We start from the raw sequence: 17,437 nt of genomic DNA, 5'->3' as shown, positions 1-17,437 counted from the left end.
CTGCAGGAGCCCTGGAGGCCTCTCTCCGACGAATCAGAGCCCGAATCAGAGCCCGAATCAGAGCTGCCACCACTTCCAGGCCCTCCCCGGAGGCTCCTTAGCAGGACTTGTTCTCCCAGGCTCAGGGCAGGCGGCCAAAGGCCTCTGCTTATACTCTCCAGGGCCTGGGGTGTAGCATTCACCTGTTCCCAGTGCCCCAGGCCATCTTTCGTGCCTGTGCCCCTGGACCTCAGATTCAAGGTGTCCAATGTGACACATCCACCCCCTTGCTTTGCCCTCTGAGCAGTTCCCTCTGCCGGCCTTCTGACCTCCAGCGGCACCTCCAGCGGCGACTCCAGCCACCCGCGTGCCCGGACACTTGGGGGCCTTGAGCTCCGGCAGGGGCTCCACGGGGCGCTCCCGCGGGTCCTGAGCCAAGTCCAGAGCCCTGGGGAGATGAACCTGTGTGTGGCGGTTTCCCAGGGCTGCCGGAACAAAAACTGGGTGGCTTAGAACAACAGAAATTTATTCTCTCATGATTTGGGGGTCAGGAAACTGCAACCACAGCGGCGGCAGGGCTGGGCTCCCTCTAGAGGCCCCAGGGAAGGTCCTTGCTTGCCTCTTCCTAGCTTCTGGTGGCTTCGGCAATCCTTGGTGTCCCTTGGCTCAAAGACACAGCACCCCAGTCTCTGCCTCTGTTTTCACGTGGTGTTCTCCCTGTGTGTCTCTGTCCCTGTGTCTGCACCAGGCTGCCTTATAGGGACACGAGTCATTGGATTTAGGGTCCACCCTAATCCAGTGTGACCTTGTGTTAACTTCCAAATAAAGTCCCATTCACAGGCACCAGGGGTAAGGACATTAACACTGACCAAAAGGTGCAGGGTGGCTTGGAAGGGCCCTGGAGATGACCAGGGTGGGGACTAGGGGTGGGGGCTGTCCGGGCAGCACTCTGTTTGCAGCCCAGGGTGGCCGGGCCGGGCGGGGCCCCTGCTGCTGCTCCTTCCTGCGTGAGGCCTGGGCTCTGCTGAGGGTGCAGCTGGTGTGTCCCTGCAGGAGCTAGGGGCAGAGCTGGGGTCTCTGGGAGGGTGTTTCTCCTGTGCTCTTAACGCCTCCCCTGAGGTCTCCCTCCCAGAGGGCGACTAGAGGGGGAGGGCTGGTGGCAATAGGAGCTGAAGGTGGGGATGGGTGGCCGGAGGGCTGGAGGGTTTGGCGCCATCCAGTAGGAGGGGGCCCTCTCTGCTCTCTTCTCCCCAGGGAGACCTCAGGCTGCAGACGGGGGCAAGCAGGGGCCCTGTGTGTCCTGTCACCAGGGTGTGGCACAGCCAGATGGGAGAAGAGGTCTCATCTGCTCTTACCCAAGCTCCTGGTCTCTCTCAGACTTCCCAAATATCCTGGAAGGGTTTGGAGTCCCCCCCAACACCAATGCTGCCCGCCTCTGCAGGACAGTGACAGAAGAGTGCCTCAGGACAGCCCGCTGATGTGGCAGACAGGGGCCCTCGGGAGCACTGGGCCCAGACTCTGTGCCCAGGCCCGGGAGCCAGCTTGCCTAGGTGGTCTCAGTGGACCAGATGAAAGCCCCTGCCTGGGCTTCATGATCCCAGCCATCAGCCACTGACCCCTCCACTCAGCGACCAGGATCAGGAGACCTGGGTCCCGACTGGCTCTGTCACATGTTCACTGTGTGACCTTAGCCAAGTAACTTGCCCTCTCTGGGCCTCAGGTTCCAATGTGCAGTGTGAAGGTTGGTCTGAAGATCTTTCCCAGTGTTCCTCAAATGTTCAATAAACCCAATTCATAGGAACGACCGACCCCCGTGATAGAACTCCAGGCGCTGTGTGACAAGCGGGCAGAAGGGAAGAGCTTCCTGCTGCCCGGGTCATCACGCGCCACACCATGCCAGGAAGCACCCCCCAGCGCCCGGTCTTCCCCCGCAGCAGCACAGTGTGCTTGGGAGATGAGCCGGGAGGGGCCCAGGGTCAGGCTGGCCAAGCTGGGAGGAGAAGCGGGTAGGCTAGGAGGCTCCTGCCTGAGTACTCTCTTCTGTGACGTCACATTGACACGTGCATGTATGTACAGCATGTACTTGTGTGCAGATGAGCTCATACATGTTTTTTGTGTGTAATGAATACATGTAGGTGTGTGTCTTAACCATGTATGTGGGCATTTTTGTGGGTGGATATCTACCTATTTGAACGTGAATTGTTGTGTGAGTGAGGGCCCAGATTTGTGAGGTCAAAATGTTTGTGTCTGTGCCCGTGTAGGGTATGTGTGTGTGCGTGTGTGCTTGTGTGCGCCCTGTGTGCTTCCAACTGCCCTGAGCGCTGGGAAGGCCAGAGGTGTCCCAGAGCCACTTCTATGAGCAGGAAGCTCTAATTTTCGCATCCCAGGACGCCAAAGCCCACCTGCCCCTTGGATGCTGGGGGGCTGCAGCCAGGCCCCCAGGAGGAGGAGGAGGAGGAGGAGTTATATCCAGGAGGCTGGGACGTGACTTGGCCATGGCACGAAGGCAGGGTTGGGCATGCAAACCTTTGGAGACCTTTCTGGGGGCTCTTGGCCAAGGTGGTAGGGAAGACGGCTCAGCTCAAGACAGGACTGTGGAGCAAGATCCCAGGTGGCCTGACACCTGTCCCAGAGATGGCCCAGGGGCCAGGCTTCAGGTCCAGCTTGGGGGGCTACTCTTGCAGCTGGCAGTTGTCAAGGCACAGAGTGACGTATCAGAGCTCAAGAAGCCCAAGGGTCCAGCACCCAACACCAAGGCCAGCTCCCTCCCACCCCCATCCCACGCTTGCAGACCTCATCCTACAGGGGTTGTCCTGCCTCCAAGCCTGCTCTGGGCCCCACCCCATGCTACTCACTCACCTGAGAGTGGAGCGGCACCTTCAGGCAGGGAGAAGCCCTGGGCAACATAACTTGTGCACACCCCGTCGGCTCTGCCATACACCGTGTGGCCCCTGAAAGTTGCTTTGCACTCTGGGCTGCCGTTTCCTCCTGTCCAACCCCGCTGCCAGCGTCTCAGGCCAGGCCTTGTCACTTCCAGCTTAGGCTACTGCAGCCATCTCTTCCCTACCGGCCCTCCCCAGGCTCCACACTCACATTCTCTGTCCTGCCTACCGTGACCCTCTGCCAGCCGTGACCCTCCGTCTCCCGGGCCCCAGCCCTGGCCTGGCTGACTCTGCTCCGGGAAGTCTCTCCTCTGATCCTCCCAGGGGGGCTCCCACTTCACCTTTGCACGTGCGTTCCTCTTCCTCTCTCTCCACGTGGCATGTCTTCCTGAATGAACTGTGAGTGCATCAAGGGCAAGGCTTGTCCTGTCTTTATGTTCATGCACCAGGGCCTGTGGGAACCTGTAGCTACTCACAAAGTAGTCTTTAAATGAAAGAATGAATGAATGAGCAGATGTGAAGGAACAAAACGTCGAAGGGTTAAGCATACGTGGCTCTCACAGCCCTCACCTTGCGCTGTAGCATCTGCAAACTTGCTTCCCTCATGCTACTGGTTCTTGGAGCCCAAGACCAAGGCTTTTTCCTTTTTCCTCCGGTCGCCCCCAGCTGTGGAGCAGACCTGCCCCAGGGAAGATCTGCAGATTCTGCTGCTCTGCTGCCCTCCGCTGGCTGAGCAGGGAAACTGACAGAGCCTGGAAGCTTCTCTGGCTGCGGTGGCTCCCGCCCTCCCTGGGAATGGGAGGGGAGGTTTCTGGAATGCAGAGCATGATGGCTTTCCCCTTTCACCTGCTTCTGGGTACAGGCCTGGGATTGGAGCAGAGGAACATGTCTAAGAACACACAACAGCTTGCGCTTCCCAGGTGACATTTTGGGAAAGGTGTTGGGTGTGGCTGGAGTTAGAAGCCCCAGGCTGGGCCCTGCCAGACTTGCTCTGTGACAAATCTCAGCAGCAATCTGGGCACCCAGTTCCTCAGCTGCGAACTCAACGCAGCTCAGGCATCGTGGTCTCATCTTCATTCTCCCACCCCTCGCCCCAGTGCGGGTACCTTCTTGCTCATGTCTCAGGGGCTGCCCAGGTGTATGCTTGTCACTGTCCCACCTTCACCAGGCTGGGTGGGTTTGGGGTCCTGCGTCTTACCCACTTCTGAATACCTAGGACCTGTTGGAAAGCCAGCCCACAGTGGGCTGTCCAGCTCCTGAACAAGTGAAGGCCGTGCTTTGTTAGGTCCCTGCAAACACCTGGCAGCGGGCCCGCCTTCTTGACACGCACCGTGCAGAGGCCCAGTCCCACACCCATCCTCAGCCTGCCCCGCCTCACAGCAGGGCTGTCCCCGCCACATTTCCTGGGCTCCGTTGCCAACTGGCTCCTGGTTTCTCTGGCCAATGGGAGATACCAATGGTAGAAACAGTGCTCTTCTCCCGTCCCTCTTGCTTCAGGTGACCACGCTGCCAGTGTCATTTCTTGGCGTACAGTCCTGCCTGCAGCTCTTGTCACTGGAGTCCCAGCTCCTAAGCTCTGGCAACACCCCTTGCTCCCGGGGGCAGCAGTGGCCGCCAGTGGTTGCCCATCTCAGGGCTGCCCACCTTTGCAACTCGCTCCCCACGAGACCCCCCGCCCCAGCCCGCCAGGCCTGATCCTGGTGCACCTCTCCTTTCCACCACCACGCCACACAGCACCAACGCCCAAGTCTCTGTGCCCCCCGTCTTCCCCAGCCAGGACACAGATGAAGCACACTCCACCGCCGCAGGTCAGAGGCTATTTCTTTATACAAAGGTAATCAACACCGCGGACCCACCAGCATGCTGCTGCAGCTCGCGTGGGCCCGTCTCACCGCTTCTGGGACAGAAGAGTCTGGGTGGGGGCACTGCTAGGGGGAGTTACACTACACAGGCCTGGGGACTGCCAAGCACACCAGCTGGGAGTTCCTGAAGGGCAGAGACATGGACACAGGGACACTATGACCAAGAGCACAGTACACGAGGACAGGAAGGATGGTGGAGCTGGAAATAGCCACTGGCAGCCACTGCCCTTTTCTCCCACGTGTTCTCCGGGAGGAGCCCGGGACCGGGGGCCGCGAGCCCTGGCAGTGCTGCTCCAAGAGCCACGTGACTCGATGCAGGCACAGACCGTCCCACCTTATGCATCTGTAAACTGGCAACAGTAAACGGTACTTCACAAAGCTGCCATGAGCACAAATGAGACTGAAACAGGGACATTTATCAAAGTACTCAACACGGAGCCTGGCACATAGAGGTGTTCAATAAATAATTTGTCAGGAAAATCTTAGCTCAGTGAGGACCTTCTTCAGAAGGCTAAGGTATGAGCTAACTTCCCCAGAAAATTCTCTTAGGGGATGGGGACCCTTGAGGACTCCTTGGAGCCTGCAGCCCCCGGAGTGCCCAGGGCCCCGGAATACACTGTGCCAGGGCAGCTGACGGGAACGGGGGGCTGGACCCCCAGGGAGGTTCCCACAGAAGCTGGGTAGACACTGGAGGAGTTGGGGCTGGGGCCGAAATGGTTCTGCACGTAACACAGGCCAGAGGCAGGCTGGTAGGGGGGCAGGCTGGGCATGTGCCCGGGAGCGCAGGCGGGCCAGGAGGCTAGTTTCTGACCACTGGCATGCTGCATCTGCGTGACAGGGTGGCTCGAGGACATGTGAGGGTGGCAGCTCTGTGTGGGATAAGAGCCGGGCACAGGGTTCAGCCTGGAACGAACAAGAGAGAAAACAGTTATTCAGCCAGTAATGCCGACGTCAAAGCATCGTGTCGCTCACGGGAGCTGCGCCCTGCTGTACAGCGCAATGTACCCTGCACGTTTTCCGTGACTAGCTCTGCGTCTTAAGTAGAGAGCAAGGGTAACCTTAACCAGAGCAAAACAGATGCCCATAGGGGGAAGGGCCCAGTCAGTCCCATGAGTCAGTGTATGAAGGGACATTGCACTTGTGGCTGAGGCCACGTGAGGTGTGGCCTGCTCACAGCAGCTCCGAAACCAGATGGAGGGACGGGACCCGGTCATAGCAATCAGTGTGTCTGTGGCTGGCTCACCAGTTCTGCCCAGAGAACAGATCCACCTCTCGGGGAGGGAGGAAGCGCTCTAATGCATAACACAGGCCTTGGGCCAGGCCCTGTCTGCTGTGAAATTTTCTACCTGAGACTCCAGGAGTGAAGGCTCGTAGCTCCAACTCCTGATTGCTCAGAACCCACGAGACAGACACGGGCAGCTGTCTGTGCCAAGAGGTTAAAGATCCCACCAGACACACGTGGCTGGGACTAGGAATGGAGTCACATTCTAAGGGTTTTGTCCTCTCTGAACTTTTTTAAAAAAAATTTTATTTATCTTCTTAGAGATGACATCACATTCTGTCACCCAGGCTGGAGTAGAGTGACTGTTTACAGGCACAATCATTGAGCATTACAGCCTTGAACTCCTGGGCTCATGCAATCCTCTAGCCCCAGCCTCCCAAATAGCTGGGACTACAGGCACGTGCCACCACACTCAGCTGTCCTCTGAATTTTTGGGCAAAGTTCAAATATGGAGAGTGGATGTCAACACCACTGATGTTTGTATTAAGTGAGTGGATTATACCTGTACACGTTTCAGTTAAAACCCAATCTTATAAATCAGGTGCTTGAGTCCAGGCACAGGACACTCATATAACAGCACTTCTTATGGTACTAAAAAAAGAACTTCCCAACAAGAGCCTCCGAGGAGACAGCTACACAGAAGGTCACCTCAGTGCCAAAATAAACTGTCTAAGAACACTGTCCGTGACCCATTGTCAGGCTGCCCGAAACATAATGTTCTAGTCTGGCTGTTTGCAGGAGGTGCAGGCAATGAAGGGTCAGATGCCACGCCACGTGCTGTCTGTGTTCTGTGAGGAACACAGAAAAAACAGAAAGGGCCACTATCTCCGCTCCTCCGAGGTCTGCCTATCACGGTGGAGCAGGATCAGGCCTGGCGCTGGCGTGCAGCAGCCTCAGAAAGGCCGAATGCAATTCACTGTGGATGAACTTTCTAGTCAGGGGCAGCCCTGGAGGTCATGCTGCAGTCACTGGAGGTGTATAAGGTATGGCTGGCTGCCACCATCAGCTATTACAGAGGGGACTCCCTCCCGAGGTGAGGGTTTGCACCCAAGGCCCTGAAGCCCTCTCAAGATTCTATGGGAACAATTAAAAACCACAAAACACCCATTTCTAAGTTTACAGTCTCCCTACATCTAGACTCCAGAATCACTTGACCAAAGTGAAATAGGTGAGTTTGCATTTCTGTTTTTCCCAGTAACCCTCCCTGCCTTTAAGGGAGGGAGGAGGACCCACAGCAGCGGACCCACTTCCGCCTGGTCTCTCCTCCTGATGCCGTTACCTGGCCACGCAGGACACCATGTGCGAGGAAGACCCTGGTCCTCCTTGGGCCTGCTCTGTAAAATGAGGGAGCGAGGCTACGTGAGCCCTGGCGCCTTACCGGCACTTTCCATGTTAATGAGTTAATGAGCCTGGACTGGAAAACAGTAAACCTCCCCTTCCCTTGCTGGGTGGTAAGAATACCCTACCTCTGGGGTCACGGGCTGTACCTCGCCTAAGCACCCTAGCCCGCTGTGTGGACCGCCCGTACTTGTCACCGGGGTTGTGGCACGTCTGACCTGCACAGGGTGTTCCTCAGGCTGAGGAGTGGTTAACAGCATTAGATAGCGTCACTCCTGCCCAGTCTGCCCACAGTCGCTCTCGATTATGAGCAAGTGTCCTCAAATGCCTTCCCTTTCCCATTCCTGCTCGGTCCCTATCTCAGATGCAGCTGGGCAAAATCCAAGGCGTTCGGAAGACACTGATTTTCAAATCTGCCACACCCCATTCCTTTATCACCCATGGCACTGAACCAGCCACAGCCTGTATGGGCCCCAAAGTTGCTTTCAGAATAAGATTGCAGAGTTCTGTAACTTACTTCCGGCTCTGGGCTGCCCTTCTTTCGGCGGAAGACCCCGAGACGTACTTCAACATGGACATCCTTCTCATGAGGCTGAAGGGGAACTTCTGATCAAGCTTCAGTGCTACTCGCTCTGAGAGGTCGAGGGAATAGCAGTATGTGAGGCCATCTGAGGTTGACTTATTAAGCAAAATCGGAAGCAGCAGAAGTGAGGGGGAGTGAACACCCTCATGAAAGAATACAGTCTCCGCACTTACTCTACAGAGGCATTAATGCTTATCCCATCACAAACTCTGGCTGAAGTTTCCAGGTCAGAAGAAATCAAGAGTCAAAGTTTCTATCCACTGTACCTCACGGGGAAAGTGGCCAGCGGTCGGGGAGGGCAGGTGGGTGTTAACACTTCACCTTCCCCTGTGCCAACCCATCCCATCTCTTGGGCCCTTCTAGCCACTGCAATCGCAGAAGCCAGCACACACCTCTGCCCTCGTAGAGGGGTGAGGCAGGAGGCCACCAGAGGGACTAACACCTTCAAATAAAAAATTACCAGACATGCAAAGCAACAGGAAAATGGGGTCCCATAATCAGAAGGAAAATCAGTCAATAGAAACAAACAGATCCAGAAATGGCAGAGATGATGGTATTAACAGACAAGGATTTTAAAATGATTATTGTGCCTTAAGGTTCACAGAGCCCTTTCACACCACACCCCCATCTGTGTTCATCCCCTTTGCACCAAGAGGAAACTGAGGTCTAGGGAGATCCCTGAGTAATTCAGCTAAATGGCAAAGACAGAGTTAGAACTCATGTCCTGCCTCTGTGGCTGGGAATTGGCCTAGAGTGCAACTGGAAATGGGGCAGCTTCCTCCAGAGTGGAGAAGGGCCGGGAGACGGGGAGGGATTCTATTGAAGGGATTGAAGAGTTAGGGATGCAATAGAACACCTTCATAATCAAGGTCTGCTTCGGCACTTTACAGTGCCAAAGGTCTTTCGCCAGAGAACAGCTGTTTAAAGTATACAACTGGAATATGATGGCCCTGATTACAAGTGCTTCCGAACGTGAGGTACTTGCCCAAGATCACCAGTAGGAAGCCGTAGGGCTAGGATTTGAATCTGGTTTGCTGATCCCAATGTTCTGTCCTTTTCACTATTTCCCTCGAACATCCTGCCCACTACTTTATTATAAAAATAAGCTGGGCGCAGTGGCTCACGCCTATAATCCTAGCACTCTGGGAGGCCGAGATGGGTGGATTGTTTGAGCTCAGGAGTTCGAGACCACCCTGAGCAAGACAGAGACCCCAGGTCTACTAAAAATAGAAAGAAATTATATGGACAGCTAAAAATAAATACAGAAAAATTAGCCGGGCATGGTGGCACATGCCTGTAGTCCCAGCTATTCGGGAAGCCGAGGCAGGAGGATCACTTGAGCCCAGGAGTTTGAGGTTGCTGGGAGCTAGGCTGACACCATGACACTCTAGCCTGGGCAAGAGAGTGAGACTCTGTCTCAAAAAATAAATAAATAAATACATAAATATTTAAAAATATAAGTATTTAAAGAAAAACATAAACATAATAAAAGAATCTGTATAGAAGTGAAAACTATAAAAAAGAACCAAATGGAAACTATTGAGCTGAAATACAAACATGTGAAATGTAAACACACAACATGTGAAATGACGTTTAACAGCAGATCAGATACTCAGAAGAAAAGATCATTGAACTTGAAGGGCAATGGAAACTGTTTGGACTGAAGCATAGAGGGGGGAAAAAAGGCTGGGAAAAAAGAAATGAACAGAACCTCAGTTACCCAGTGAACAATATCAAGTAGTCTAAACAAGTGTAACTGGAGTCCCAGAAAAAGAAAACAGGATAGAAAAAAATATTAAGAAATAATGATCATAAGTTTTCTCAGATTTGATGAAAATTCTACTCACATATCCAAGATCAATGAACTCCAAGCAGAATAAACACAAAGAAAGCCACCTCAAGGTGTATAACAATTAAAAAGCTGAAAACCAATGATAAAGAAAAAGCCATGAAAGAAGCCAGAAAAAATCAACACGTTACATAAACAGGAACAATAAAAATGATTACTAACTTCTCATCAGAGACAATATAAGCCAGATGATAATGCAATGACATCTTTAAAAGGGGAGTCCAGGGAAATCAGAGAAGGCTAGAATTCTATATTTAGTGAAATAAAAGCATTTTCTGACAATTGAAAGCCAAGAGAATTTGTCACCAGTAGACTTGCTACACAAGAAATGTTAAAGGATGTTCTTCAGGCTAAAGGAAAATGATACCACATGGAAACTTGGATCTACATAAATGTGAACTAGAAATCTGCACAAACTGTCCATGGTAGATATGTGGGTAAATGTCTGCTTGTATTTTAATTTTAAAAAATATAATTGTTTAAAACAAAAGTAATAGCAATGTATCGTGAAGTTTTATAACATAGGTTGAAGCAAAACATGACAAGAATGCAAAAGATGAAAAGAAGGAAAATAAAAATACAATGCTGTAATATTCTTACATTATATATAAAGTGGCATATTATTTGAAAGTAGTTTGTGATAAACTAAAAATGCATAAATGTAAGCTCTAAAGCAACCACTAAAAAAATATAACAATGGGTTATAGCTAGTAAGCAACTGAAGAAGATTAAATACTAAAAAAATATGCAACTGAAGGCAGGAAAAGAGGGGGAAAAAAAGAACAAACAACACTTGGAACAAATAGTAAGCTAGCAGACTTAAACCCAACCACATCAATAATTACACCAAATGTAAATGGGCTCAGCATACCATTTAAAAGGCAGAGATTCTCAGATTGGAGGACCAGCTATATGCTATCCACAAGAAACATGTTTTAAATATGATAACACAAATATGTTAAAAATACAGGGATGGGCTGGGCGCGGTGGCTCACGCCTGTAATCCTAGCACTCTGGGAGGCCGAGGCGGGTAGATTGTTTGAGCTCAGGAGTTCGAGACCAGCCTGATCAAGAGTGAGACCCCGTCTCTACTAAAAATAGAAAGAAATCATCTGGCCAACTAAAAAATATATATAGAAAAAATTAGCCAGGCATGGTGGTGCATGCCTGTAGTCCTAGCTACTCGGGAGGCTGAGGCAGTAGGATCGTTTAAGCCCAGGAGTTTGAGGTTGCTGTGAGCTAGGCTGATGCCACGGCACTCACTCTAGCCCGGGCAACAAAGCGAGACTCTGTCTCAAAAAAAAAAAAAAAAATACAGGGATGAAAAAATATAGACCATGTAAACCCTAATTTTAAAAAAGCTGGAATAATTATATTAATTTCAAGCAATACAGACTTTAGGGTAAAGAATATTATCAGAGATTAAAGGGATCAATTTCATGATGATAAGGGGTCAATTAAGACAACATATAATCCTAATTGTGTATATATCCAATAACAGAGCTTCAAACTACATGAAGCAGAAACTAACAGAAATGAAAGGCAAAAATAGACAAATCCACAACTGTATTTGGAAATTTTGACAGCTCTCTCCCAATAAGTGATAGAACAAGGGTAAGGATATAGAAGACTTAAACATCAATCAACACCTTGACCTGAGATATACAAAACACTGTACTCACCAATTGTGGAATGCACTTTCTTTTCAAGCACACATAGAAAGAGCATTCACCAAGATATAGCACATGCTATGCCAGAAGCTATTTAAAAGAACGGCAATTGCACAAAGAATGTTCTCCTACCACATGAAATTAAAGTAGAAATCAATAGCAAAAAGAAATCTAGGCCGGGCACGGTGGCTCACACCTGTAATCCTAGCACTCTGGGAGGCCGAGGCGGGTGGATCGCTCGAGGTCAGGAGTTCGAGACCAGCCTGAGCAAGAGCAAGACCCTGTCTCTACTAAAAATAGAAAGAAATTATCTGGCCAACTAAAATATATATAAAGAAAAAATTAGCTGGGCATGGTGGCTCATGCCTGTAGTCCCAGCTACTTGGGAGGCTGAGGCAGTAGGATCGCTTAAGCCCAGGAGTTTGAGGTTGCTGTGAGCTAGGCTGATGCCACAGCACTCACTCTAGCCCGGGCAACACAGTGAGACTCTGCCTCAAAAAAAAAAAAATAAATAAATAAATAAAAAATAAAAAAAATAAAAGGAATCTAGACAATCTCTAAATATTTAGAAATTAAGCATCTCACTTATAAATAATCCTTGGATCAAAGAAGAAATCCCAAGAAAAATTAGGAAATATTTTTATCTGAGTGATAATGAAAACACAACATATCAAACATTGTAGGATACAGATAAAGTATTTGCAGGGGAGTTTATACTTTTAAATTTTTATATTAGAAGATAAAGGTTTAAAATCAACAAAGTTAAATTAAAATTTAAAAATAAGAGCTATGTTATCAATCACCTGTATTTATGACTACCTATTCTAATAGCTTATAGAATCTTAAATTGGAAGAGATTTCAGGAGTGTACCTTGTCTAACCCTCAACACTATCAATTTTGGTGTTGAAAAAAATAACCCTACCTTACATTTAAATTTTTCTTTTCTAATTACCAGAATATTTATACAAAGGCTATAAGGCTTAAGTTTTTAACCACCCATATGGTAAAAGCCCATCTTTCTTTCATTTTTCTTTTCTGAGAAAAACCAAACAAATCTGTTTCCCATTCCTTTCGTGGAACATCTCCAACTTCTGGGTACCTCAGATTAGTCCAATGAAAACTCTTAGCATGATTAGTAAAATGTAGGTTTACACCTCAGTTTATAAAAACAAAAATCCAATCAATATATCCCATTAACTGGCAGTACTGTCCTGGTATTTTCCAGACGAGAAAATTCTGGTCCAGAGAGGGAGGTGAACTGCCCAAGGCTACACGGTTTTCACAGCTGAAGCTGGACCCTGGGTTGCCTATAGCTGAACCCAAGCCTCCCTCTACCTGACACCCCAGACCCTCCAACCCAGTTCATCCTTTGGCATGGCATGATTCTACAATTCTCTTTCAGAAAGGATACATGCTAGCCCAATCGAAAGTCCACAGACGTTACTGAGGAAAGAGGTCTGGGGAATGAGCCAAGAGGCGCCCAGCAGGAGCCATGGCACCAGGACTGAGGGCACAACCACACCAAACACCAGGGCCCGCCTCATCCGGGAGCGGACAGTCGTGACTCCCAGCATGGCAAAAGCCACCGGGGTGAAACCTCTGGCATCCTCCACCTCTCCCAGCTTTGACAGTGATGACACAGCCTCAAACGACAGGAAGATGATAGCAGAGCAGACGGCGAAGATCAAGGTGAAGAAGCAGTGGCGGACGGTGCCCACAGTTCTCTCAAAATTACCAGCGAAGCGCCAGATGATGATGGCACCGCAGAGCAGGGAGATCGGATTCTCATAGACAAAGATGTAGGTCACCAGCCTGTAAACTGAAGAGGGAGCTTGGTTAGAGGCCTGATCCTGGGTTGCTCCAAGGAGGGAAAGCCAGGTTATAAGCCACCTAGGAAAGGGAGAGCAGCCCCCATGTTAGAGAACCGAGAGCCAGTGAAAATCAACAGAAGCCAATATAAGCAGTGGGGGCCAACAACAAAGGACCCAAAGAGTCAAAGTAGAGGCATGAATGTCTAATCCCTGCTCTTTCCCAGACCTGGAGCAAGTCTCGTAAGTATCTGACTTCCATGTGGGAAAAATATAATACTTTTTGGCATGGGGTGGTCTCTGAATTTGTAAAGTGCTTTATAATCCTTTTTAGGTTTTAATACTGACCTACCTCACTGGGCAGTCTGAGTGTTAATTAATTGTAACAGCTTCAGGGTGGATTGAGTGGGTGTCACTTAACACTCTGTGTGCCAGTCTCCTCAGCTGTAATCCTGACCCCTCCTTCCATAGTGGCTGTTCAGAGGAAGAAAAAAGGGACCATGAATTATTTTGCAGCTATAAGGATTATAAAACTATCATTAATAATATAGTTATAGCAAGCAGAAGTCTTCCTTAAAAGGACTTATCCAATCTTACAGTTAGAGTGATGCTTTATATGCGATAAGACAGGAAAGAATCCTACTTTTATTTTCCCAAAAGCAGTTGGTTATCTTTAATGTAAGTCTATGTCCCTGCAGGCCAAAACACTAAACTGAAGGAGGCAGACCAGTGAATTGACAGTAAGAGTAATATTGGACCTGGGAGTCTAAGACTTGGAGTGGAACCTTGGCTCTACCTCGTAAAGGCTGGTTGAGCTTAGTCAAGTCACAGGCCCACTCTGTTTTAGTTTTCTTCATTATAAGGTAACAGGGTGGGGCTTGAGGCCTTCAAAGGTTCCTGATATATCTAATGACCACATGTCCATGAAACCCACACCCAGGGAAGCTGTGAACCAAAGGAAAAAAAGGAGATTCAGGGTAGGCTGGCATTTTGCTTCTGTCTGTGAGGATGTGTATCTAGGGTGGGGAGGAACAATTTTGGATTTGAGCAGGAAAGCAGGCTATGGAACCATATACCTCAGTCAGGCTGTCTCTGGAAGGTTTCATTATCTGAAGAGTACTTCATTATTTGTTGGGTACTTCCGAAACTGAAATTCCAAATATAAATGTGAACATTCCAGAAGCAACTCTATATGATTTGGAGATTATATACTCCAAGGCTCTGATTTCAAAATATCACATAATAAAAAGAAAAATCTGTCTCTGATGGTCAGGAAGAAAAATATAATGAAATAAAAATAAATAAAAGGGGGGTGGGGGAAGAAAAATCTGTTTGAGATAGTTCCTGTCTCAATTGTATGACTTAATAGCTATGTAATTCTCTGCATTAAGCCTCACTCTCACATGGGCACCAATAAAGCCTACATCATGGGATTGTTGTGAGGGTTAAATGAACATTAACGTATGTGTGTGTGCTTCACGAAACAGCAAGAGCTATAATCAATTTCCTATATTCCTCTCCAGAAAATGAGGAAAAAATGGAGACTACGAACGTCTTTTAAGAGTGGATGTTGATACTTAACAGGTCTGCAAAATTTCTCTCCCCCAGAGAAAACAAACACCTCATCAAAGGCAGAAGACGCCCCCCTCCGCCTATGAGCTGGAAATGGGAGTCAGGATTCTGATACAAACGAAGAAGCAGAAAAGATTCCAAATTTCGAGAGGACAGGACGTTTACATGGATTATAGGGAATCATGGATAAAGCTCAATTATTATGATGAAGACGGGAGAAAAATGTTTTCCAGTGGGGCATAGGCCTAAAGCATACGTAGGTGGGTATAAGAAATGGGGGGGGGGGGGGGAAGAAAAATCCTTATCCCTGGAGAGCGAGCCTAGGTTTGCTAGCGAATGGATTTGGGACCTTGACCAGTCTGGTGGCGACAGGGAAGGGAACAAATTCGGGTAGGGAAGAGAATACAGTGATGACGACGATGGGGGGCTCTGCAAAGACAAAGACGCGGGATATTGGGGAGCCATAGACGGTGCTGGAGGCTGGTCCTCCGGGTGGGGCGAATAGTGTTGCCGACGGAGACAGCGGCAGACTGGCGGTGAGGCTGACGCCGAGGCACCCGCGAGGTCCGAGGAAAGAGGCTCGCCCCGCGATCCCGGCCCCGCCCCTGCTCACCTTGCCAGTTGCGCAGGGCCTCCGACTTCAGCGAGAGGCCCGAGGGCGCCAGGGGCGGTTGCAGCAGGAACAGGCGGGGCCCGGACACCAGCAGCGAGAGCAGCGCAGTGAAGAACGTGGCGGATGGCACCTCGGGACACAAGCACCAGCTACGACACCCGGGCCCCGAAGCCTCCAGGACCGCCATCGTTCCCGCGCCCCCGCCTCGGCAACAGTTGCTGGTCCTCAACTCCTTCCGCAGCTCTGCGGCTGTTTCCCCTGGCAACAGCGTAGGAGCCGGCCGGAAGGCCCGCCTCCTTTGGGCCCCGCCCCACGCCGAGCTGCCCAATCAGATCGCGCGGGCCGGCCCTCCCCTGCGCGCGCGGGAAGCCGGGAGGCGTGCTCATCGCCCTGTAGCTGGAGCATTCTTAGCGCCGCCTGAGTGCCACCTGGGTTGCCTCAGCGACTTGGGTATTCCCCGCTCTAGTTAGCTAATGATTATTGTGCCTTAAGGTTCACAGAGCCCTTTCACACCACACCCCCATCTGTGTTCATCCCCTTTGCACCAAGAGGAAACTGAGGGAATAGTCTGATGCGTGTCCTAGATGGTTTCATTGGTCCGTAGGGTTGGAAGATGCCTTCCCTACTACTCAAAGACAAGCCTAAAGTGGTGGGCCCAGGAAAAAGGCCCTTGCAATAATCCAGGCAAAGCTGCTGAGGGCTGGAACTGGAGCAGTGGTAACAGAATAGAGAGGGGTTGGATTAAAAAAAATATTTGGAAAGTAAATTGGTAGGACTTGGTAATTGGACGTATTGCAGAAAGAGAATGAGTCATGAATGATGTCCAGGATTCTGGCGTGGGTGCCTGAGTTGATAAAGGCAGCCTGGTTCTGTATTAACTGTGTCTTTTATTTTCTGTATTCTGACATTTTGACATCTGGGGACTGCTCCTCCCAGGGCTAGTGTTCCTAGGCTTAGCGAACAACTCACCCTTAAACCCACTTTTCAAATGCAAGTCACTGATCCAGAGCCTACACCCCAACCACCTCTTTGGTGGCTCCCCATGTTGGATAATGTCCAGATTCCTTGAATGTCCTATTCCATGATCCGGCCCCTCCCCCATTGCCTTTCTCTCCACTTTGCCCCTTTCCACTCGCTCCTTTCACTTTTCATTCCAGCAACACTAGATGTCGATTCTTGATTGCTTGGTTTTCACTCCTGTTGTCACTTCTGCCTGGAATTCCATCCGCCTCCCCCATGACTGGCTAAGTGAATCATGGTAACAGTGACAGCTAATACTCAACATATACCACACTGTGTACCAGGCACTGTACTGTTGTGTGCTTTTTCCATACAGTTACTCGTTTAATCCTCACAACCCTGTGAAGTTCGTTCTGTTATTATCCCCATTTTACAGATGAAGCAATGGAAACACAGAGAAGTTAAAAAAAATTAGGCAACAACTCTTCCAGGAATCTCTTCTGACTACCTCCCACCCTCAACCTTCCCTGAATTAGGTGCCCTGTCTCTGGGTTCCCTTCATGCTGCCTGTGACAAGCTGTCATAGCACTTCCCACAGTATAGTGTAATTGTTTATTTGTGCCACTGTATTATGAGTTTCTCGAGGGCAGAAGCCATGTCTGACTTGTCCCTGTGTTTATATCCCCAGCCCTAGGACAGGGCCTAGCCCACAGTGGGCCACAGAAAATGGTCTGTGCAAAGTTCTGAACCCTGATGCCTCTGGGATCTGACCTTTTACTTCCCTTCCTTGTCTCTTCTCCCTAAACCTGGGGGGGTCTTGTGTAATCAGGACCCCGGCGGCTGCTGTAACACCAGCCACCATCACAGATCCACTTAACACTGGGTTTCTGCTGAGAATTTTAAGATGCCTCCTGAAGAGGAGACGTGGGGTTGGCCAGTCAAGGTTGGCAAGGCCAGGCAGGCCAGGCCACCTTCTCTACCCGGGAGGTAGTTTCTGCATTTGCTGCAGAGAGGTTTTAGGCTCTTAGGACAGATGCA

At 50.1% G+C, this 17,437-nt stretch overlaps 1 protein-coding gene across 3 annotated transcripts; it reads right to left on the bottom strand.

The window, feature by feature from the left end:
* Positions 1-4,689: 4,689 nt before the first annotated feature.
* RHBDD2 (rhomboid domain containing 2) lies at positions 4,690-15,681 on the bottom strand. 3 transcript variants are annotated; one of them, XM_069485835.1, is made up of 4 exons: positions 15,440-15,681; positions 12,858-13,265; positions 7,861-8,011; positions 4,690-5,626 (listed from the first exon to the last, which is right to left on the bottom strand). In XM_069485835.1, the coding sequence occupies exons 1-4, from the start codon at positions 15,624-15,626 to the stop codon at positions 5,269-5,271; spliced, it is 1,104 nt and encodes a 367-aa protein (XP_069341936.1). In that variant the 5' UTR covers positions 15,627-15,681; the 3' UTR covers positions 4,690-5,268. The 3 variants fall into 3 exon arrangements, with proteins under 3 accessions (XP_069341936.1, XP_069341937.1, XP_069341938.1); XM_069485836.1 differs by lacking the exon at positions 12,858-13,265; XM_069485837.1 differs by lacking the exon at positions 12,858-13,265 and having other exon boundaries at positions 7,861-7,975.
* Between the last annotated feature and the right edge of the window lie 1,756 nt (positions 15,682-17,437).

This window comes from Eulemur rufifrons, chromosome 14 (assembly GCF_041146395.1).
Source record: "Eulemur rufifrons isolate Redbay chromosome 14, OSU_ERuf_1, whole genome shotgun sequence".
Taxonomy (NCBI): Eukaryota; Metazoa; Chordata; class Mammalia; order Primates; family Lemuridae; genus Eulemur; species Eulemur rufifrons.
Note: the sequence above shows the minus strand (reverse complement) of the source record. Positions and strands in the feature narration are given on the sequence as shown.